The 19,272-nt window shown below is 39.6% G+C and overlaps 1 protein-coding gene across 1 annotated transcript in view; it reads right to left on the bottom strand.

Moving 5' to 3' along the window:
• The window catches only part of ARHGAP39 (Rho GTPase activating protein 39), a 311,135-nt gene that overhangs the window by 33,300 nt on the left and 258,563 nt on the right, over positions 1 to 19,272 (bottom strand). Inside the window, 1 exon segment of the mRNA XM_077493504.1 lies at positions 4,956 to 5,047. Coding sequence (XP_077349630.1) covers positions 4,956 to 5,047 — 92 coding nt within the window.

The following is a 19,272-nucleotide window of genomic DNA, read 5'->3' as shown; positions in this document are numbered from 1 at the left end:
CCTTAAACTATGTAGAGGGTTCTTTACTGTAAGATAGGTTAGGATGTGGAATTCCCTTCCACAGGCGGTGGTCTCAGCGGGGGGCATCAATAATTTACAAAAACTGAACGACCACAACATACAGGGATTTACAATGTAATACTGACATATATTCACACACATAGGTTGTACTTGCGTCTTTTATCAACCTCGCCTACTATGTAACTTCTTCAAAGAGTCCCCCCATCACAGAGCACCTCAATCCCCCCTATTCACATCAGAGCCCTATCTTTTGGCTCCAGTAGCACAGCGGAGGGCCAGGGCAAAGGGCTTCAGCATCCTGGTTGAGGAACACTGGTCTATTGGGCCCAATATATAAACCACACAGACACGGTCACGTGGTTTATTTAGGGGCTCATTTATACCAGAAACTGGATATCACTATCTGCTCTTCATCATGCACCGCTGCGCTACGCACTCCACAACCCACCCCAATCATATAATTCAGGCCATGGCGAGTAACTGGCAAAGACCCCTGGTGTTCTCTCTGCTCAATGGAAAACAGCTATTGCTAGAGAGCTGCTCAGCCATACCACTGCCACTTAAAGTAGAACTTCAGCCAGAGAATAACAAGATAACAATTAAAAGATTAAATAAAACCTGCTTGTGTGACAATATTCACCATCAATCCGGATATTTCCACTGTAGCATTTTTTTCTGCCACTAGCTATCCTCAGCTTGATGGCCAGCATCATTCAACCCACTTCCCCCAGTCCAGGTGGTCCCGGACCCGGTCCCGGACCCTCCACCACCTTGTGACTGGACAATGAAAGGAGAAGCAGCATAGCAAAGAGCCTCGTCTCTTTGTCACTCTGCTCTCTCCTTCTATCAGCATGCTTCTTGTCAACACCTGAACTGATTGGCTCCTTGAGCTGCCTCCTTCTCTCACACGCAAGCCCTGCAGTATATGGACTGCAAGAGGCTGATATCAGGTCACATTCAGGAGTTAAGAAAAATCTATTTTCATGTTAATAGATCTGTCTGGACTCTGGAGTTCAACTTTAAATGAGACCTTATTGCTCAACCACACATTATAGTGGGAAATATTAAATAACCAAGACCGTGATGGTGATTAGAGCTTCAGAGACACTGTTGACCTCCTGTCCTTCCTTACACTTGGCAGAGTTTGCAGAGAATGGACAAAAAACATAAACTTTCTGAAAAATGGCAGCTCTGTTGGGAAACCACCTTGTTGAAGTTAAAAAGTGAAGATATGCTATCCTATAGGGAACACCTAGGAAAATGAATTGTGTCTAAACAGAATTCTGAACAGTCTGCCTTTTGTGTAGGATTCCCCCTAAAAAAAACACAGTGCAGTTCCTGTGCCTAGGCACTCTTGTTCTGTATCCTCATAGTTGTATATCTGCAGTGTGGGATCATCTGAGGGACTGCTGTCTCTGACTACTGGTGAGATTTGGTGATGCCACTACTGTGCTGATTACTGTTGTCCTTGCTGGAGAGGAAGCTGTACCCGACGAGCTGCAGTTCAAGGATCTCCCTGCTTCATCTATTTTATAGATGTTTGATTCCTTCACCTCTCCTACTACTTCATCATTACTGCACCAGTCATTTGGCCCCCAGTCATCAGACCACCTTTCATCAGATTACCAGTCATTAAAACACTAGTCAACAGATTACTAGTTGTTAGACCACCAGTCATCAGACTACCACTCATTAGAACACTAGTCAACAGATTACTGGTTGTCAGACCACCGGTCATTAGACAACCAGTCATTAGACCATTAGTCAAAAGATTACTAGTTGTGGGACCACCAGTCATCAAATAACCTGTCACCCGATCACCAGTTATTGGAACACTAGTCAAGAGATCACTAATGGTCAGAGCACTAGTCATCAGACCACCAGTCATCAGATCACCAGTCATTACACCACCGGTCATCAGATCGCCAGTTATCAGACCACCTATCATCGAATTGTCACCATCAGATCACCAGTCATTACACCACCGGTCATCAGATCACCAGTTATCAGACCACCTATCATCGAATTGTCACCATCAGATGACCAGTCATTACACCATCGGTCATCAGATCACCAGTTATCAGACCACCTATCATCAAACTGTCACCATCAGTCATCAGATCACAGTCATCAGACCACCAGTTATCAGACCACCGGTTATCAGATCACCTGTCATCAGACCACCAGTCATTGTATCACTAGTCATTATACCACCAGTTATCAGATCACCTGTCATCAGACCACCGGTAATCGGATCACTAGTCATTAGCCCACCAGTCAACAGATTACCTGTTATCAGATCACAAGTCATCAGACCATTAGTCATTAGACCACCAGTCATCAGATCATCAGTCTTCCGACCACCATTCATCAGACCACCAATCATCAGAGGTACAGTTCTGATGTAGCGGAGCAATTCTCTGCTCCTCTACCATGATAGCCGCCTCCAACAGAGGAGAATGAGGAAAAGATCAGCTGCAGGGAACCACTGACCATCAGTCAGGCCATGAGTCATCAGATCACCAGTCATCAAATCACCGGTCCTCTGACCACTGGTCTTCAGATCACCAGTCATCAAATCACCGGTCCTCTGACCACCGGTCTTCAGATCACCAGTCATCAGATCACCGGTCCTCAGATCCCCAGTCACCATATCACCAGTCATCAGACCACAAGTCATCAGATCACTAGTTATTAGAACATTAGTCAACAGATTACTAGTCATCAGACCACCAGCCATTAGACCACCAGTCATTAGGTCATCAGTCATCAGATCACCAGTCAACAGATCACCAGTTATTAGAACACTGGTCAACAGATTACTAGTCATCAAACCACCAGTTATCAGATCACCACTCATTAGATCACCAGTCATCAGACCACAAGTCATCAGACCACAAGTCATCAGACCACAAGTCATCAGACCACCAGTCATCAGACCACCAGTCATCAGATCACCAGTCATCAGACCACCAGTCATCAGATCACCAGTCATCAGACCACAAGTCATCAGACCACAAGTCATCAGATCACCAGTCATCAGACCACCAGTCATCAGATCACCAGTCATCAGACCACCAGTCATCAGATCACCAGTCATCAGACCACCAGTCATCAGATCACCAGTCATCAGACCACAAGTCATCAGACCACAAGTCATCAGATCACCAGTCATCAGACCACCAGTCATCAGATCACAAGTCATCAGACCACAAGTTACCAGATTACCAGTCATCAGATCACCAGTTATTAGAACACTAGTCATCAAACCACCAGTTATCAGATCACCATTCATCAGACCAACAGTCATCAGACCAACAGTCATCAGATTACTAGTCATTAGACCACCAGTCATCAGAGGTGCAGTTCTGATGTGGGGGAGCAAAGCTCTGCTCCTCTACCATGACAGCCTCCAACAGAGGAGAAAGAGAAAAAATCAGCTGCAGGGAACCACAGGCAACAAATCCTTTAAGCTGGTGTGTAATCATGTTGGCACAGGAAGAGGCTGTCCCCAAACTGTTCCTAGAACGTTGGGAGCATGAATTTGTCCAAAATGTCTTTGTATGCTGACACCTTAAGAGTTTCCTTCACTGGAACTTAGGGACTTAGCCCAACCCCTGAAAAACAACCCCACCCCATAACCCCCCCTCCACCAAATGATTTGGACCAGTGCACAAAGCAAGGTCCAAGTGTCCCAATACTTTAGACAATAGACTGTACATGGTCAGAAGTCTGGTGGTCTGATATGCAGGGAATTTTTTCTTGGCACATATAAATTGCCCTAACACCAACTGACCATCATTTGGATGCCACAAAATACCCAAGTATTGTTCCTGGCCCTGTACTCCTTGTATGGGTACTGAGTGTATAACGCCAGAAATGCCTATTAATAAAACTGAACAGCAGGCAATAGGCTAAATACACAGAAGAAATACCTATTCTGGAGCTACTTTACCAAAGGATTTGTATGTCCGTCCAGTTCTTAAACTTACACAGCTCTGCCACACAAGATAGGCCGCCTGTTGACCTTACTTCTCTTTACTGCAGTTAGTTAATGCAACCAGTACTGTCTGTGCTATGACAGGTTCCCTAAATCTGTTCTGAGCAGAAAGCGACTGAACACTCATGTCACTTCATGAGGAGGAGCGACAGATGAGGAATCAATATCGCTGAAATCTGCTTAATGATATTATTCAGTGGGGAAGTACAGAACTATAAATCAGGAGAACTTTCCTTCACAGACGGCGTTCCTCTGCTGAATATTTAGCAAACAATCGTGGTGGCTTACTATTTTAGGGTAGCTCTGGCCCTGACATGTTTCGTCACGTCCTCGTGACTTCCTCAAAGGGGAAAAGAGTAACCATTATGTCCGGGTAGCTTTTTATATATGCGCCCATTGTTTATATTAGTTTCCAAGCTGTGGCTGGTATATCTGATGATACATCTGGAGATATATTTGGAGATATCCACAGAGGTTGAAGGCCCGAAGTAAAGGGCAAGGCACTTGTATATGGGTCAATACGTAGAGATTAGCAGACCGTGCAACAGGATTATTCACAGGGACACATGGCTGAAGATTGGTGCGCTAATTTCAACCTTTTCAACACTGAGGAACCCTTGAAAAATTTCTCCAGTCTCGGGGAACCCCCTGCTAAAAATTAGAAATCTACAACTCCTGATACATTAGTGTGATGGTCAGTGGGAAGAATGTTCCTTACACTTGTGGTCATTGGGAAGAATTACCTCCTTACAGAGAGCTAAAAAGATCAATGGTGTCTGTGGGAACTTATCCGAGAGGCAGAAATGGCCCAATGCTGAAGGAACCCCTACAACCTCTGGAGGAACCCTGGTTGAGAATCAATGCTTTAGACCCTTTAGTGAATCGTTGAATTGCAACTACCACCATCCCCGGTGTGATTGCTCCTCATTCCTACCTGGAACGTGCGGGTCTTCCAGTCCGGTGGGGATCTTCCACTGATCAACCTGCAGCTTCAGCGCATTCACTTCATCAATGTCGCCGGGGACCCTGCAAGGACAAACACATTCATGGCGCTGGCTCAGCGGATTCACTCATTACAGTCAAACCCGACAACTCATCATTATATTACTGATACATAGTGTTGTGGAAATTTTATGAAGATGTATTTTAACCAGTTGCCGACCAGCGCACACCGATGTACGTCGGCAGAATGGCATGGGCAGGCAAATGGGCGTACCTGGACGTCCCTTTAAATTTGCCGCCCTGCCATCGGGAGCGTGCCACCGGCGGTGCGCTCCCACGCTGGTCGGGACCCCCTGTGAGTCCGGTCGCGGGACCCGCGGACTCGATCGCCGCGGGCATACCCGCGATCGTCTCACGGAGCGGCCGAATGAAGAAATGCCGTTGTAAACAGCATTTCTCTATTCTGCCTAGCAACTAGTGATGCTGATCTCTGCTCCATGTGATTGGAGCAGAGATCAGTGTTCACTAAATTAAAGCCCAGCCCCCAACAGTTAGTAACACACCCCTAGGAACACTTAACCCCTACACTGCCACCCACTGGTTAACCCCTTCACTGCCAGTGTCATTTACACAGGAATCACTGCATTTATATAGCAGTGATTGCTGTATAAATGACAATGGTCCCAAAAATGTGTCAAAAATGTCTGATGTGTCCGCCATAATGTCGCAGTCACAATAAAAATCGCTGATCGCCGCCATTACTAGTAAAAAAAAAATAATAAAAATGCCATAAAACTATCCCTTATTTTGTAAACGCTATCACTTTTGCGCAAACCAATCAATAATCGCTTATTGCGATTTTTTTTACCAAAAATATGTAGAAGAATACGTATCGCCTAAACTGAGAGAAAATTTTTTTTTAAATATATTTATGGGGGATATTTATTATAACATAAAGTAAAAAATAATGAGTTTTTTTCAAAATTGTCGCTCTATTTTTGTTTATAGCGCAAAGAATAAAAACCACAGGGGTGACCAAATACCACCAAAAGAAAGCTCTATTTGTGGGAAAAAAAGGACGTCAATTTTGTTTGGGAGCCACGTCGCACGACTGCGCAATTGTCAGTTAAAGCGACGCAGTGCCAAATCGCAAAAAGTGGTCTGGTCTTTGACCAGCAAAATGGTCCGGTCTGTTTCCTGTGTGTTTTCATATCCTGTGGAGGAAGCGATTGGCTGTTGGGGCCAGGGCTTCCCGTTTGTGACTTCCTTTGTGTGTGTGAATAAAAAATCCAGTGCACTGCTCAGCAGGCAGTCGTGCTGAGATGAGGACGTAAGCTGTGGTCACGTATGTTTACTGGGGAAATGTGGGGGGAGACGTGGGTTAAGTAACATGCATTATACCATTAGACTGAAAGAGCGTGTGTTAGGGCAGGTGAGATTGATTATAGTCTTCACCACACATATAAATGACACACGCTCTGTGTTCTACTTCACTTATATTTCTGTAGATAAACATAACAGTTATGCCCCATACACACGGTCGGAAATTCCAACGGAAAAAGTCAGATCGGATAATGTTGTCGGAAAATCCGATCGTGTGTGGGCCCTATCGGACTTTTTGCGTCGGATTTTCCGACGCAAAAAGTTTGAGAGCGGGAGCTAAAATTTTCCGACAACATTATCCGAACGTTTAAATTCCGATCGTGTGTAGACAAAGTGGCACGCATGCTCAGAATAAACGAAGAGACGAAAGCTATTGGCTACTGGCCCCGTTTATACTCCCGACGTACGTGTTTGACGTCACCTCGCTCAGAGCGATCGGATTTTCCGACAACTTGCGTGTATGCAAGACAAGTTTGGCCCAAAATCCGTCGGAAAAAATCCGACGGATTTTGTGGTCGGAAATGTCCGACCGTGTGTATGGGGTACTAGGATTCCCGACATGCACTGCAATCCGAGGCTGCCGTTGTGAGTGCTTGAACCGCAGGCGCCATTCATCTTCTGAGACTTTCGGAAGCTCCTTGTCCTCCGTACTGCGCAAGCGCAGTACAGGGTGGACACTATCCGATGGGGGACAGTATTCAACACATTACCGGCAATGTTTATTAATAAAATTGCTCAGCCCTGAAACATTAAAATAAAAAGAAACATTGTTTCTTTTTGTATCTTTCTGTTTCTTCATCTGCAGATCAAAGGGATGAAGAAATGTTCCTCTGTTTTAACTCCTTAAAAACACTTACAGTATTTATTGGCGTATAACACTCACTTTTTCATCATGAAAATCGGGTGCAAATAGCGTGTGTGTGTTATACGCCAATACAAAAATTTTAGTTTTTGCCTGAAACTTCCCTCTTAAAATGAATGTGCGTGTTATACACCTGTGCGTGTTATACGCCGATAAATACGGTAATTTACTCTAATCAGCCTTACTGATTACTCCCTACTCTCCTCCATTTAATTATTATTTTCCGGCTTTTTTTCTTTTGTTCACGTCTATTTTATAAACAACAAGCAAATTAAACCTTTTTTTTTTTTTTTGCTTTGTTAGTGATTCTTTTTTACACATATATATGAGAGAAGTTTCTATGCAGAAGTGAGCCTGATTTTGCACTTTCCAGCTTTAGTAAATAAACCCCATTGTGTACTTAAAAGTGGGGTATGCCTGTACAGGGAAACATTTCTATAGTGCTGACATATACCGCAGTGCTGTACAGAGAACACTGAGCCAGTCACATCAGTCTCTGTACCAGAGGAGCTTACACTCTAATGTCCCCCCCACAGTCACACACTATTATTATTATACATATATATAGCTCTGACATACACCGCAGTGCTGTACAGAGATCACTGAGCCAGTCACATCAGTCTCTGCACCAGAGGAGCTTACACTCTAATGTCCCCTCCCCCACACAGACACACACTATTATTATTATACATTTCTATAGCTCTGACATATACCGCAGTGCTGTACAGAGAACACTGAGCCAGTAACATCAGTCCCTGCACCAAAGGAGCTTACACTCTAATGTCCCCTCACAGTCACACGCTATTATTATACATTTCTATAGCTCTGACATATACCGCAGTGCTGTACAGAGAACACTGAGCCAGTCAAATGTCAAAACTGGACGACGTAAATTATTACGAAACGCGTAGGGCGGTGCGAACGTGTCGACGTCACCCCAGTCGTGTTCGTTCTTTTCAGACCAGGAAGGACGGGTTGGTCTCTGCATTGGCGTGTGTCCGGCCGGTGCACGCCTCTGTTTTGAACCTGTTTTTAAAGTCTTTTATGTAAGTGTATACGTTCGTTTTTTGCAAATTAAAATCATTGGTTTTACACTATCTGGAGCCTGTTTTTCCCTATGTGATACCACGTTGAGTTGGGAGTGACATTTGGAGCAACAGCCACAGCCCTATTGCGTGAAGGATTCGGGATCGCCTGAGGGGGAAACGTTACCCGGATATCCTTTGATTGTTTTTGCCTGTGGTGACCCTCTGTAACGGGGGTCGCTTGGATCTGGTAAGGAGCCAATTCATTCATTCGGCGATGGGAAAAGCACATTATATTTCTGGAGAAGATTTTAAATTTGTACACTTCTAATCCAGCTCTTACACGAAGTTTTTCTTCACCGGTGTTATTTACCATATGGACATTTTATAATATTTTGGTTTACAACTATATGGACATTATATTCCAAGCCTGCGTGCTGGAAATTTATTGTCCCCACCTACTAACCGCACACTGCTCAGCGCTTGAGGAAAAGAAAAATGTAGCAAACTTTAGATTAAACTTTAGGATTGCTAAATGATTCAATCAAATAAACTAATAATAGTAATAGCTGCTGCTTGTTAGAAATAGCACTTCATAAAGAATATATACATAAGAAAATGTACAGATGAAACTTCAAAGAGTCCACAATTCAAATATATATATAGCAGCGCTCAATATGCAAAATCTTATTCAAAAGTTTGTTCATATGTGCTCTTGAAAGAATGGTGATAGAGTCCAAAACGTGAAGAGAAGAAAAGAGATCAAAGCCACTTTCCACCTGGCGTTTCTCCACCTTATGTGCTCTCCAAAAACGAACCCCCCAAAGGGGATGCACTCACCAGAAAATCAAGGATATATGAGCCTTCAATATACCAGACCACTGAATTCTTTAGTCAGATGGAAATCAAAGATATAGGAGCCTTCACAACTTTAAATTCTTTGGTCGCTTGATGTCACCATAATAGGGTGGTCCAAAGCACATAAAGGAAACAAGATCGTACTGACATAGCGTGATATTGTTTTAAAAAACCTTTATTATAGACCCCCCATACAAAATAGGCGTACCAAATATAATCAAACAATTCGCATAGAATAAGTGTACTGTGCCTGTGTTACTCGTGGTGAGCCCCTTCGGTTACCGCGAACGACCGTCCTGTACGCTCGGCTTACTTCCTGGTACCTTGGTGGGTTCACGATCGAGTCACTGGAACGCACACGAAACTTCCGGTGTGTGTTACGCCCTGACGCGTTTCGTCATTTCCGACTTCGTCTCGAGGGAGTAACACACCACACCGGAAGAAAATAGATATACCCATCGGGAACCAATGAGAACAAGTATTCGTTGAGAGTGACAAGGGCCACGATCCGCCCGGACTAACCTACTGTGATCTGGGTTTCTCGTCACTCTGCAGGCGCCATCCGATCGTAATCACTGACCCCCCCGATGCTTAGTTAAATAACATGCAATCCGATCTCATTAGACCCGATGTGTAGTTAAGTGACATACAATAAATACAATCTCGCAAATGCATATATGTACATCAGGATCATAATAAAACCAAGTTAAAAGGACCATGCTTATCAATATGCCAATAAACTAGTAAATAAAACCGTGATCCATTATATACGAATTTCTTATCATATAGATATATAATATCTTAAAATCTAAAAACATAGAAACCAATAAGTAAAAACATCCAACAATGCTTAATAAATATATCACGTTATATCCTATATCTACATGTATAGATATATGTGCCAATTAATGTCCTATATCTAGCTCCTAAGATGATTTAATTTTATTCTACATGGGGCATGCTTAATCAATGAAGTAAAAATTAACCCTTTTATAAAACGGGAAAATGCCAAAAATAAGAATAGATATAAAGATAAAATTAAAATAAAAATAAAAATAAAAATAAAAATAAAAATAGAATGAAAAATAAAATAAAATAAAATAAAAAATAAAAAATAATGAATAATAAAATAAAAATAAAAATAAAAATAAAAATAAAAATAAAAATAAAAAATAAATAAAAAATAAAAATAAAAATAAAAATAAAAATAAAAATAAAATTAAAATAAAATGAAAAATAAAAATAAAAATAAAAATAAACAAAAATAATAAAATGATGATAAATAAAGCTGATAAAATCTATAAGAGACATTGGGTAAGAAGCTTAAGTGTCACTGATAAAACAGTTTATATCCAATTCAATGTTTAAACCCTTAGGATTTAAAACGTCAGTTAAAAATATCCAATGGGTTTCTTGTTTTGACAATTCACGGACTCTATTAATTCCCCTCCAATAGGGTTTAACCTGTTCAATCCCCCAAAAACGCAATTCAGTTGGATCTCTGTTGTGCTGAAGATTAAAATGCAGGGATACATTATGGTCTTTATAACCTATCTTAATGTTATGTATATGTTCTGCTATCCTAACTTTCAATTTCCTCTTCGTCCTCCCAATGTACATCAGGCCACATGGGCACATAAGGGCATACACAACATGAGTACTATTGCATGTAATGAATTGATTCAGGGTAAATTCTCTGTTGTTCGAGGTAGAAGTAAATTTAACAAGATTTCTAGTAGGGTTCCTAATTTCCCGACATGCTTTGCACTTACGACATGCAAAGAAACCATTTTTATCCCAGAATGTACGAGGAGGAGCCGGTGGATCTACAACTTTTTTTATTATTTTATCGCCGAAACTCGGCGCTTTCCGATAAATAAATTGTGGTCGGGTTGGTAGTACTGGATTGAGCTTTTTATCCAATAAAAGAACAGGCCAATGTTTTTTAAAAATATTTTCCACTTCTTTATACTGTATGTGGAAATTAGAGATAAAACCCCATTCTTTATTATTTATAGGGTTCGTTCTCTTGTCATCCACCGTCGACAACGGCCCTAGATGCTGTTCTTGCAGACATTCTGTTCTTGGAATCTGCCCCACATCCTCAACAATTTTTTGCATATCCTGGGGATTATATCCTCTGGCAATAAATTTATTACTCAGAACAGTGGCTTGAGATATATAGTTATCGAAATTGGTACAATTCCTGCGGACCCTCATAATTTGGCCCTTAGGAATATTTCGTAGCCAATTTGGATGATGTCCACTAGATATGGGCAGATAGCTGTTCCGGTCTGTTTTCTTAAAGAAAACCTTTGTTTCAAGTTTATCTCCCTTACGATATATAGTCACATCTAAGAAATTGATCTCATTTTTATTAGAATCTGAGGACAGAACAATATTGTGACTATTATTATTTAAATTGTTGAGAAAACTATCTAATTGGGCTTGGTTACCGTTCCAAATGAAGAACAGATCATCTATGTACCGTTTGTAAAAAAGTAATTCCACAGGTCTATTATTAAAAATAACCTTATCCTCCCACTCTGACATGAACAGGTTAGCTATGCTCGGTGCAAATTTTGCACCCATAGCTACCCCTCTTTTCTGTAGATAAAATTCTCCATTATACCAAAAATAATTGTGATTTAGACAAAAGTCCAAAGCATTTCTCAAAAAAACTTTCTGGGCATGTGGGAGATCATCCCTTTGACATAGTGCCCAGTTTAGTGCCAATAGAGCATCTTCGTGCTGAATAATGGAGTACAAGGATGATACATCCGCTGTTACCAAGAGGATATTATCTTTAGCTTTAAGGTCTACTACATCTATAAGGTTTAAAAAGCTTTTCGTATCCTTCAAATATGCCTTAGTGCAAGTAACGCTTTTTTGTAAAAAAGTGTCAAGATACTGGCCCAATCTAGATGAGACAGACCCTATGCTGTTTACTATAGGTCTTGCAGGGGGATTTTCTAAGTTTTTATGTACTTTAGGTAGAGTATACAGTGTGGGAATACGATTACTTAAAGGGAGCAAGTACTTTGCTTCTTTATTAGTGAGCACATTAGCCTTTTTCCCCAAATTCACCAACTTTTCCAGGTGATTCTGATAGGGGATAGTGGGATCCGTTTTCAATTTAACATAGGTTTGGTCATCAGATAGTAACGCCACTATTTGATTATGGTAGTATTCTTTAGTAAGGATTACAACACCTCCACCCTTGTCAGCTGGGCGGATTATGATATCTTTACGGTTCTCAAGTGATTTAATCCCGTCATTAATATGTTGATGGTGTGGTGTTCTGATTGGCTTCAATGTTTCAAGGTCTTTCAACACCAGGCCTTTGAAGACTTCAACCTGATGATTTGGATGGTTGGGGGGATTAAACAGAGATTTATTTTTTAATCCACTATTTATTGCCTTATTGCTATACACCTTAGGAATGTCTATCCGGGGATTGTTCCCCAAAAAATATTTTTTTATGTTTAGTTTCCGTATATATTTATGTATATCTATATATACGTCAAATTTATTTACAGGTTTCTTTATCCCACATTTTAAGCCCAAATTCAGAATGTTTTGTTCTTTGGGGGTTAATGTGACCTGTGCCAAATTAAAAATCCCTTCTACTCCGACTCGCGTCTTCTTTTGTTGGATCCTCCTGCCTGCTCTTTTACCTCTTGGTTTAAATCCTTTCGTATTGGTATCAGTTTGGTGTTTAGTGGTGGATGCTTTTTTGGTGATTGATTTTTCTGTAACTGATTTCCTCCTTCCCTCCTGTTCTCTGTGTTCCCGTATGGGATGTATCTTTGATGGGGATATGGAGGCTTCCCTCTGTACGGAAAAAAGCCCCGACCTCTCCAATGGTTCCCCCTGCCTCTCCCTAAAAAAGGAGGTTGAGGGTGGTAACCATAATTTTCATTTTGTTGATACAAGGGTTGATACCTATTTGAAGTGGTTATATTATAGGGACCCCTTCGTGGTGTGTTCAAGGTATGACCTTGATTATTATACTTATTATAAGTGGATATTTGAGGATGATTATCATGTTGACCTTGAGTATTTTTACCTCTAGATGTCTTAAATTTACCCTTATTTTGCTTCATAGGGGTAGAGGAATGAACCGGAGATTCAAAATAAGAACTTTTTTGAGGGTTCAATACTTGTGTAATTACCGGGATCTCGCGGGGTTTTTTATTCACCTGTTGTTGTGAGGGGAATGGTAAATCTACCTCTAAACCTTCATTCTCTTTATTAATTACTTGTTGTTGCCATGAGTATATTATATTACTTTTAAAATCATTCAGATCACGATGATATTTCTTAAGCTTCTTTTTCTGCGTGTCTTTATCTATTTTCTCAAGTTTTTTGTGTACCCTATCATTAAAATCCTTAATTTCTTGTGAGCCTTTAATAGGATCTAATTGTTCCTGTAAATTTTTAATTTTACTTTCAATGTTAAGCATTTTTCGTTTTTTTCTTTGTAGAACCAGCTGTTGTAACTTAAAACCTACCCCATTAAAAAAATCTAGCCACTCTTGCATTGATCCTGGATCGTTTAGACCATCCTGGGGGACAACGTCCCACCGTAAGCTCCTTAATATTATATTATCTTTGGCATATTGCTCTAAAATACATATGTCCCACCAAGCTCGCACCTGCTTTTCAAGTGCGTTACTCAGTGCGGACATTGCTCCACTATAATTAATTTCATTAAAAATCGGCTCAGAATTTACGAACAATGATTGAATATCAATGTTCCTGTTATTTAAAAATTGTAGTACATCCATAGCTGCTGAGATAATTGACCAAAGTCACTAAAGATATTCCAAGCCTGCGTGCTGGAAATTTATTGTCCCCACCTACTAACCGCACACTGCTCAGCGCTTGAGGAAAAGAAAAATGTAGCAAACTTTAGATTAAACTTTAGGATTGCTAAATGATTCAATCAAATAAACTAATAATAGTAATAGCTGCTGCTTGTTAGAAATAGCACTTCATAAAGAATATATACATAAGAAAATGTACAGATGAAACTTCAAAGAGTCCACAATTCAAATATATATATAGCAGCGCTCAATATGCAAAATCTTATTCAAAAGTTTGTTCATATGTGCTCTTGAAAGAATGGTGATAGAGTCCAAAACGTGAAGAGAAGAAAAGAGATCAAAGCCACTTTCCACCTGGCGTTTCTCCACCTTATGTGCTCTCCAAAAACGAACCCCCCAAAGGGGATGCACTCACCAGAAAATCAAGGATATATGAGCCTTCAATATACCAGACCACTGAATTCTTTAGTCAGATGGAAATCAAAGATATAGGAGCCTTCACAACTTTAAATTCTTTGGTCGCTTGATGTCACCATAATAGGGTGGTCCAAAGCACATAAAGGAAACAAGATCGTACTGACATAGCGTGATATTGTTTTAAAAAACCTTTATTATAGACCCCCCATACAAAATAGGCGTACCAAATATAATCAAACAATTCGCATAGAATAAGTGTACTGTGCCTGTGTTACTCGTGGTGAGCCCCTTCGGTTACCGCGAACGACCGTCCTGTACGCTCGGCTTACTTCCTGGTACCTTGGTGGGTTCACGATCGAGTCACTGGAACGCACACGAAACTTCCGGTGTGTGTTACGCCCTGACGCGTTTCGTCATTTCCGACTTCGTCTCGAGGGAGTAACACACCACACCGGAAGAAAATAGATATACCCATCGGGAACCAATGAGAACAAGTATTCGTTGAGAGTGACAAGGGCCACGATCCGCCCGGACGTACGCCTATTTTGTATGGGGGGTCTATAATAAAGGTTTTTTAAAACAATATCACGCTATGTCAGTACGATCTTGTTTCCTTTATGTGCTTTGGACCACCCTATTATGGTGACATCAAGCGACCAAAGAATTTAAAGTTGTGAAGGCTCCTATATCTTTGATTTCCATCTGACTAAAGAATTCAGTGGTCTGGTATATTGAAGGCTCATATATCCTTGATTTTCTGGTGAGTGCATCCCCTTTGGGGGGTTCGTTTTTGGAGAGCACATAAGGTGGAGAAACGCCAGGTGGAAAGTGGCTTTGATCTCTTTTCTTCTCTTCACGTTTTGGACTCTATCACCATTCTTTCAAGAGCACATATGAACAAACTTTTGAATAAGATTTTGCATATTGAGCGCTGCTATATATATATTTGAATTGTGGACTCTTTGAAGTTTCATCTGTACATTTTCTTATGTATATATTCTTTATGAAGTGCTATTTCTAACAAGCAGCAGCTATTACTATTATTAGTTTATTTGATTGAATCATTTAGCAATCCTAAAGTTTAATCTAAAGTTTGCTACATTTTTCTTTTCCTCAAGCGCTGAGCAGTGTGCGGTTAGTAGGTGGGGACAATAAATTTCCAGCACGCAGGCTTGGAATATCTTTAGTGACTTTGGTCAATTATCTCAGCAGCTATGGATGTACTACAATTTTTAAATAACAGGAACATTGATATTCAATCATTGTTCGTAAATTCTGAGCCGATTTTTAATGAAATTAATTATAGTGGAGCAATGTCCGCACTGAGTAACGCACTTGAAAAGCAGGTGCGAGCTTGGTGGGACATATGTATTTTAGAGCAATATGCCAAAGATAATATAATATTAAGGAGCTTACGGTGGGACGTTGTCCCCCAGGATGGTCTAAACGATCCAGGATCAATGCAAGAGTGGCTAGATTTTTTTAATGGGGTAGGTTTTAAGTTACAACAGCTGGTTCTACAAAGAAAAAAACGAAAAATGCTTAACATTGAAAGTAAAATTAAAAATTTACAGGAACAATTAGATCCTATTAAAGGCTCACAAGAAATTAAGGATTTTAATGATAGGGTACACAAAAAACTTGAGAAAATAGATAAAGACACGCAGAAAAAGAAGCTTAAGAAATATCATCGTGATCTGAATGATTTTAAAAGTAATATAATATACTCATGGCAACAACAAGTAATTAATAAAGAGAATGAAGGTTTAGAGGTAGATTTACCATTCCCCTCACAACAACAGGTGAATAAAAAACCCCGCGAGATCCCGGTAATTACACAAGTATTGAACCCTCAAAAAAGTTCTTATTTTGAATCTCCGGTTCATTCCTCTACCCCTATGAAGCAAAATAAGGGTAAATTTAAGACATCTAGAGGTAAAAATACTCAAGGTCAACATGATAATCATCCTCAAATATCCACTTATAATAAGTATAATAATCAAGGTCATACCTTGAACACACCACGAAGGGGTCCCTATAATATAACCACTTCAAATAGGTATCAACCCTTGTATCAACAAAATGAAAATTATGGTTACCACCCTCAACCTCCTTTTTTAGGGAGAGGCAGGGGGAACCATTGGAGAGGTCGGGGCTTTTTTCCGTACAGAGGGAAGCCTCCATATCCCCATCAAAGATACATCCCATACGGGAACACAGAGAACAGGAGGGAAGGAGGAAATCAGTTACAGAAAAATCAATCACCAAAAAAGCATCCACCACTAAACACCAAACTGATACCAATACGAAAGGATTTAAACCAAGAGGTAAAAGAGCAGGCAGGAGGATCCAACAAAAGAAGACGCGAGTCGGAGTAGAAGGGATTTTTAATTTGGCACAGGTCACATTAACCCCCAAAGAACAAAACATTCTGAATTTGGGCTTAAAATGTGGGATAAAGAAACCTGTAAATAAATTTGACGTATATATAGATATACATAAATATATACGGAAACTAAACATAAAAAAATATTTTTTGGGGAACAATCCCCGGATAGACATTCCTAAGGTGTATAGCAATAAGGCAATAAATAGTGGATTAAAAAATAAATCTCTGTTTAATCCCCCCAACCATCCAAATCATCAGGTTGAAGTCTTCAAAGGCCTGGTGTTGAAAGACCTTGAAACATTGAAGCCAATCAGAACACCACACCATCAACATATTAATGACGGGATTAAATCACTTGAGAACCGTAAAGATATCATAATCCGCCCAGCTGACAAGGGTGGAGGTGTTGTAATCCTTACTAAAGAATACTACCATAATCAAATAGTGGCGTTACTATCTGATGACCAAACCTATGTTAAATTGAAAACGGATCCCACTATCCCCTATCAGAATCACCTGGAAAAGTTGGTGAATTTGGGGAAAAAGGCTAATGTGCTCACTAATAAAGAAGCAAAGTACTTGCTCCCTTTAAGTAATCGTATTCCCACACTGTATACTCTACCTAAAGTACATAAAAACTTAGAAAATCCCCCTGCAAGACCTATAGTAAACAGCATAGGGTCTGTCTCATCTAGATTGGGCCAGTATCTTGACACTTTTTTACAAAAAAGCGTTACTTGCACTAAGGCATATTTGAAGGATACGAAAAGCTTTTTAAACCTTATAGATGTAGTAGACCTTAAAGCTAAAGATAATATCCTCTTGGTAACAGCGGATGTATCATCCTTGTACTCCATTATTCAGCACGAAGATGCTCTATTGGCACTAAACTGGGCACTATGTCAAAGGGATGATCTCCCACATGCCCAGAAAGTTTTTTTGAGAAATGCTTTGGACTTTTGTCTAAATCACAATTATTTTTGGTATAATGGAGAATTTTATCTACAGAAAAGAGGGGTAGCTATGGGTGCAAAATTTGCACCGAGCATAGCTAACCTGTTCATGTCAGAGTGGGAGGATAAGGTTATTTTTAATAATAGACCTGTGGAATTACTTTTTTACAAACGGTACATAGATGATCTGTTCTTCATTTGGAACGGTAACCAAGCCCAATTAGATAGTTTTCTCAACAATTTAAATAATAATAGTCACAATATTGTTCTGTCCTCAGATTCTAATAAAAATGAGATCAATTTCTTAGATGTGACTATATATCGTAAGGGAGATAAACTTGAAACAAAGGTTTTCTTTAAGAAAACAGACCGGAACAGCTATCTGCCCATATCTAGTGGACATCATCCAAATTGGCTACGAAATATTCCTAAGGGCCAAATTATGAGGGTCCGCAGGAATTGTACCAATTTCGATAACTATATATCTCAAGCCACTGTTCTGAGTAATAAATTTATTGCCAGAGGATATAATCCCCAGGATATGCAAAAAATTGTTGAGGATGTGGGGCAGATTCCAAGAACAGAATGTCTGCAAGAACAGCATCTAGGGCCGTTGTCGACGGTGGATGACAAGAGAACGAACCCTATAAATAATAAAGAATGGGGTTTTATCTCTAATTTCCACATACAGTATAAAGAAGTGGAAAATATTTTTAAAAAACATTGGCCTGTTCTTTTATTGGATAAAAAGCTCAATCCAGTACTACCAACCCGACCACAATTTATTTATCGGAAAGCGCCGAGTTTCGGCGATAAAATAATAAAAAAAGTTGTAGATCCACCGGCTCCTCCTCGTACATTCTGGGATAAAAATGGTTTCTTTGCATGTCGTAAGTGCAAAGCATGTCGGGAAATTAGGAACCCTACTAGAAATCTTGTTAAATTTACTTCTACCTCGAACAACAGAGAATTTACCCTGAATCAATTCATTACATGCAATAGTACTCATGTTGTGTATGCCCTTATGTGCCCATGTGGCCTGATGTACATTGGGAGGACGAAGAGGAAATTGAAAGTTAGGATAGCAGAACATATACATAACATTAAGATAGGTTATAAAGACCATAATGTATCCCTGCATTTTAATCTTCAGCACAACAGAGATCCAACTGAATTGCGTTTTTGGGGGATTGAACAGGTTAAACCCTATTGGAGGGGAATTAATAGAGTCCGTGAATTGTCAAAACAAGAAACCCATTGGATATTTTTAACTGACGTTTTAAATCCTAAGGGTTTAAACATTGAATTGGATATAAACTGTTTTATCAGTGACACTTAAGCTTCTTACCCAATGTCTCTTATAGATTTTATCAGCTTTATTTATCATCATTTTATTATTTTTGTTTATTTTTATTTTTATTTTTATTTTTCATTTTATTTTAATTTTATTTTTATTTTTATTTTTATTTTTATTTTTATTTTTATTTTTTATTTATTTTTTATTTTTATTTTTATTTTTATTTTTATTTTATTTTTATTTTTATTTTTATTTTTATTTTTATTTTATTATTCATTATTTTTTATTTTTTATTT

The sequence above is a fragment of the Lithobates pipiens genome, unplaced genomic scaffold (genome assembly GCF_037356315.1).
Source record: "Lithobates pipiens isolate NorthernLeopardFrog02 unplaced genomic scaffold, aLitPip1_a1.2 Scaffold_19, whole genome shotgun sequence".
Classification (NCBI taxonomy): Eukaryota; Metazoa; Chordata; class Amphibia; order Anura; family Ranidae; genus Lithobates; species Lithobates pipiens.
Note: the sequence above shows the minus strand (reverse complement) of the source record. Positions and strands in the feature narration are given on the sequence as shown.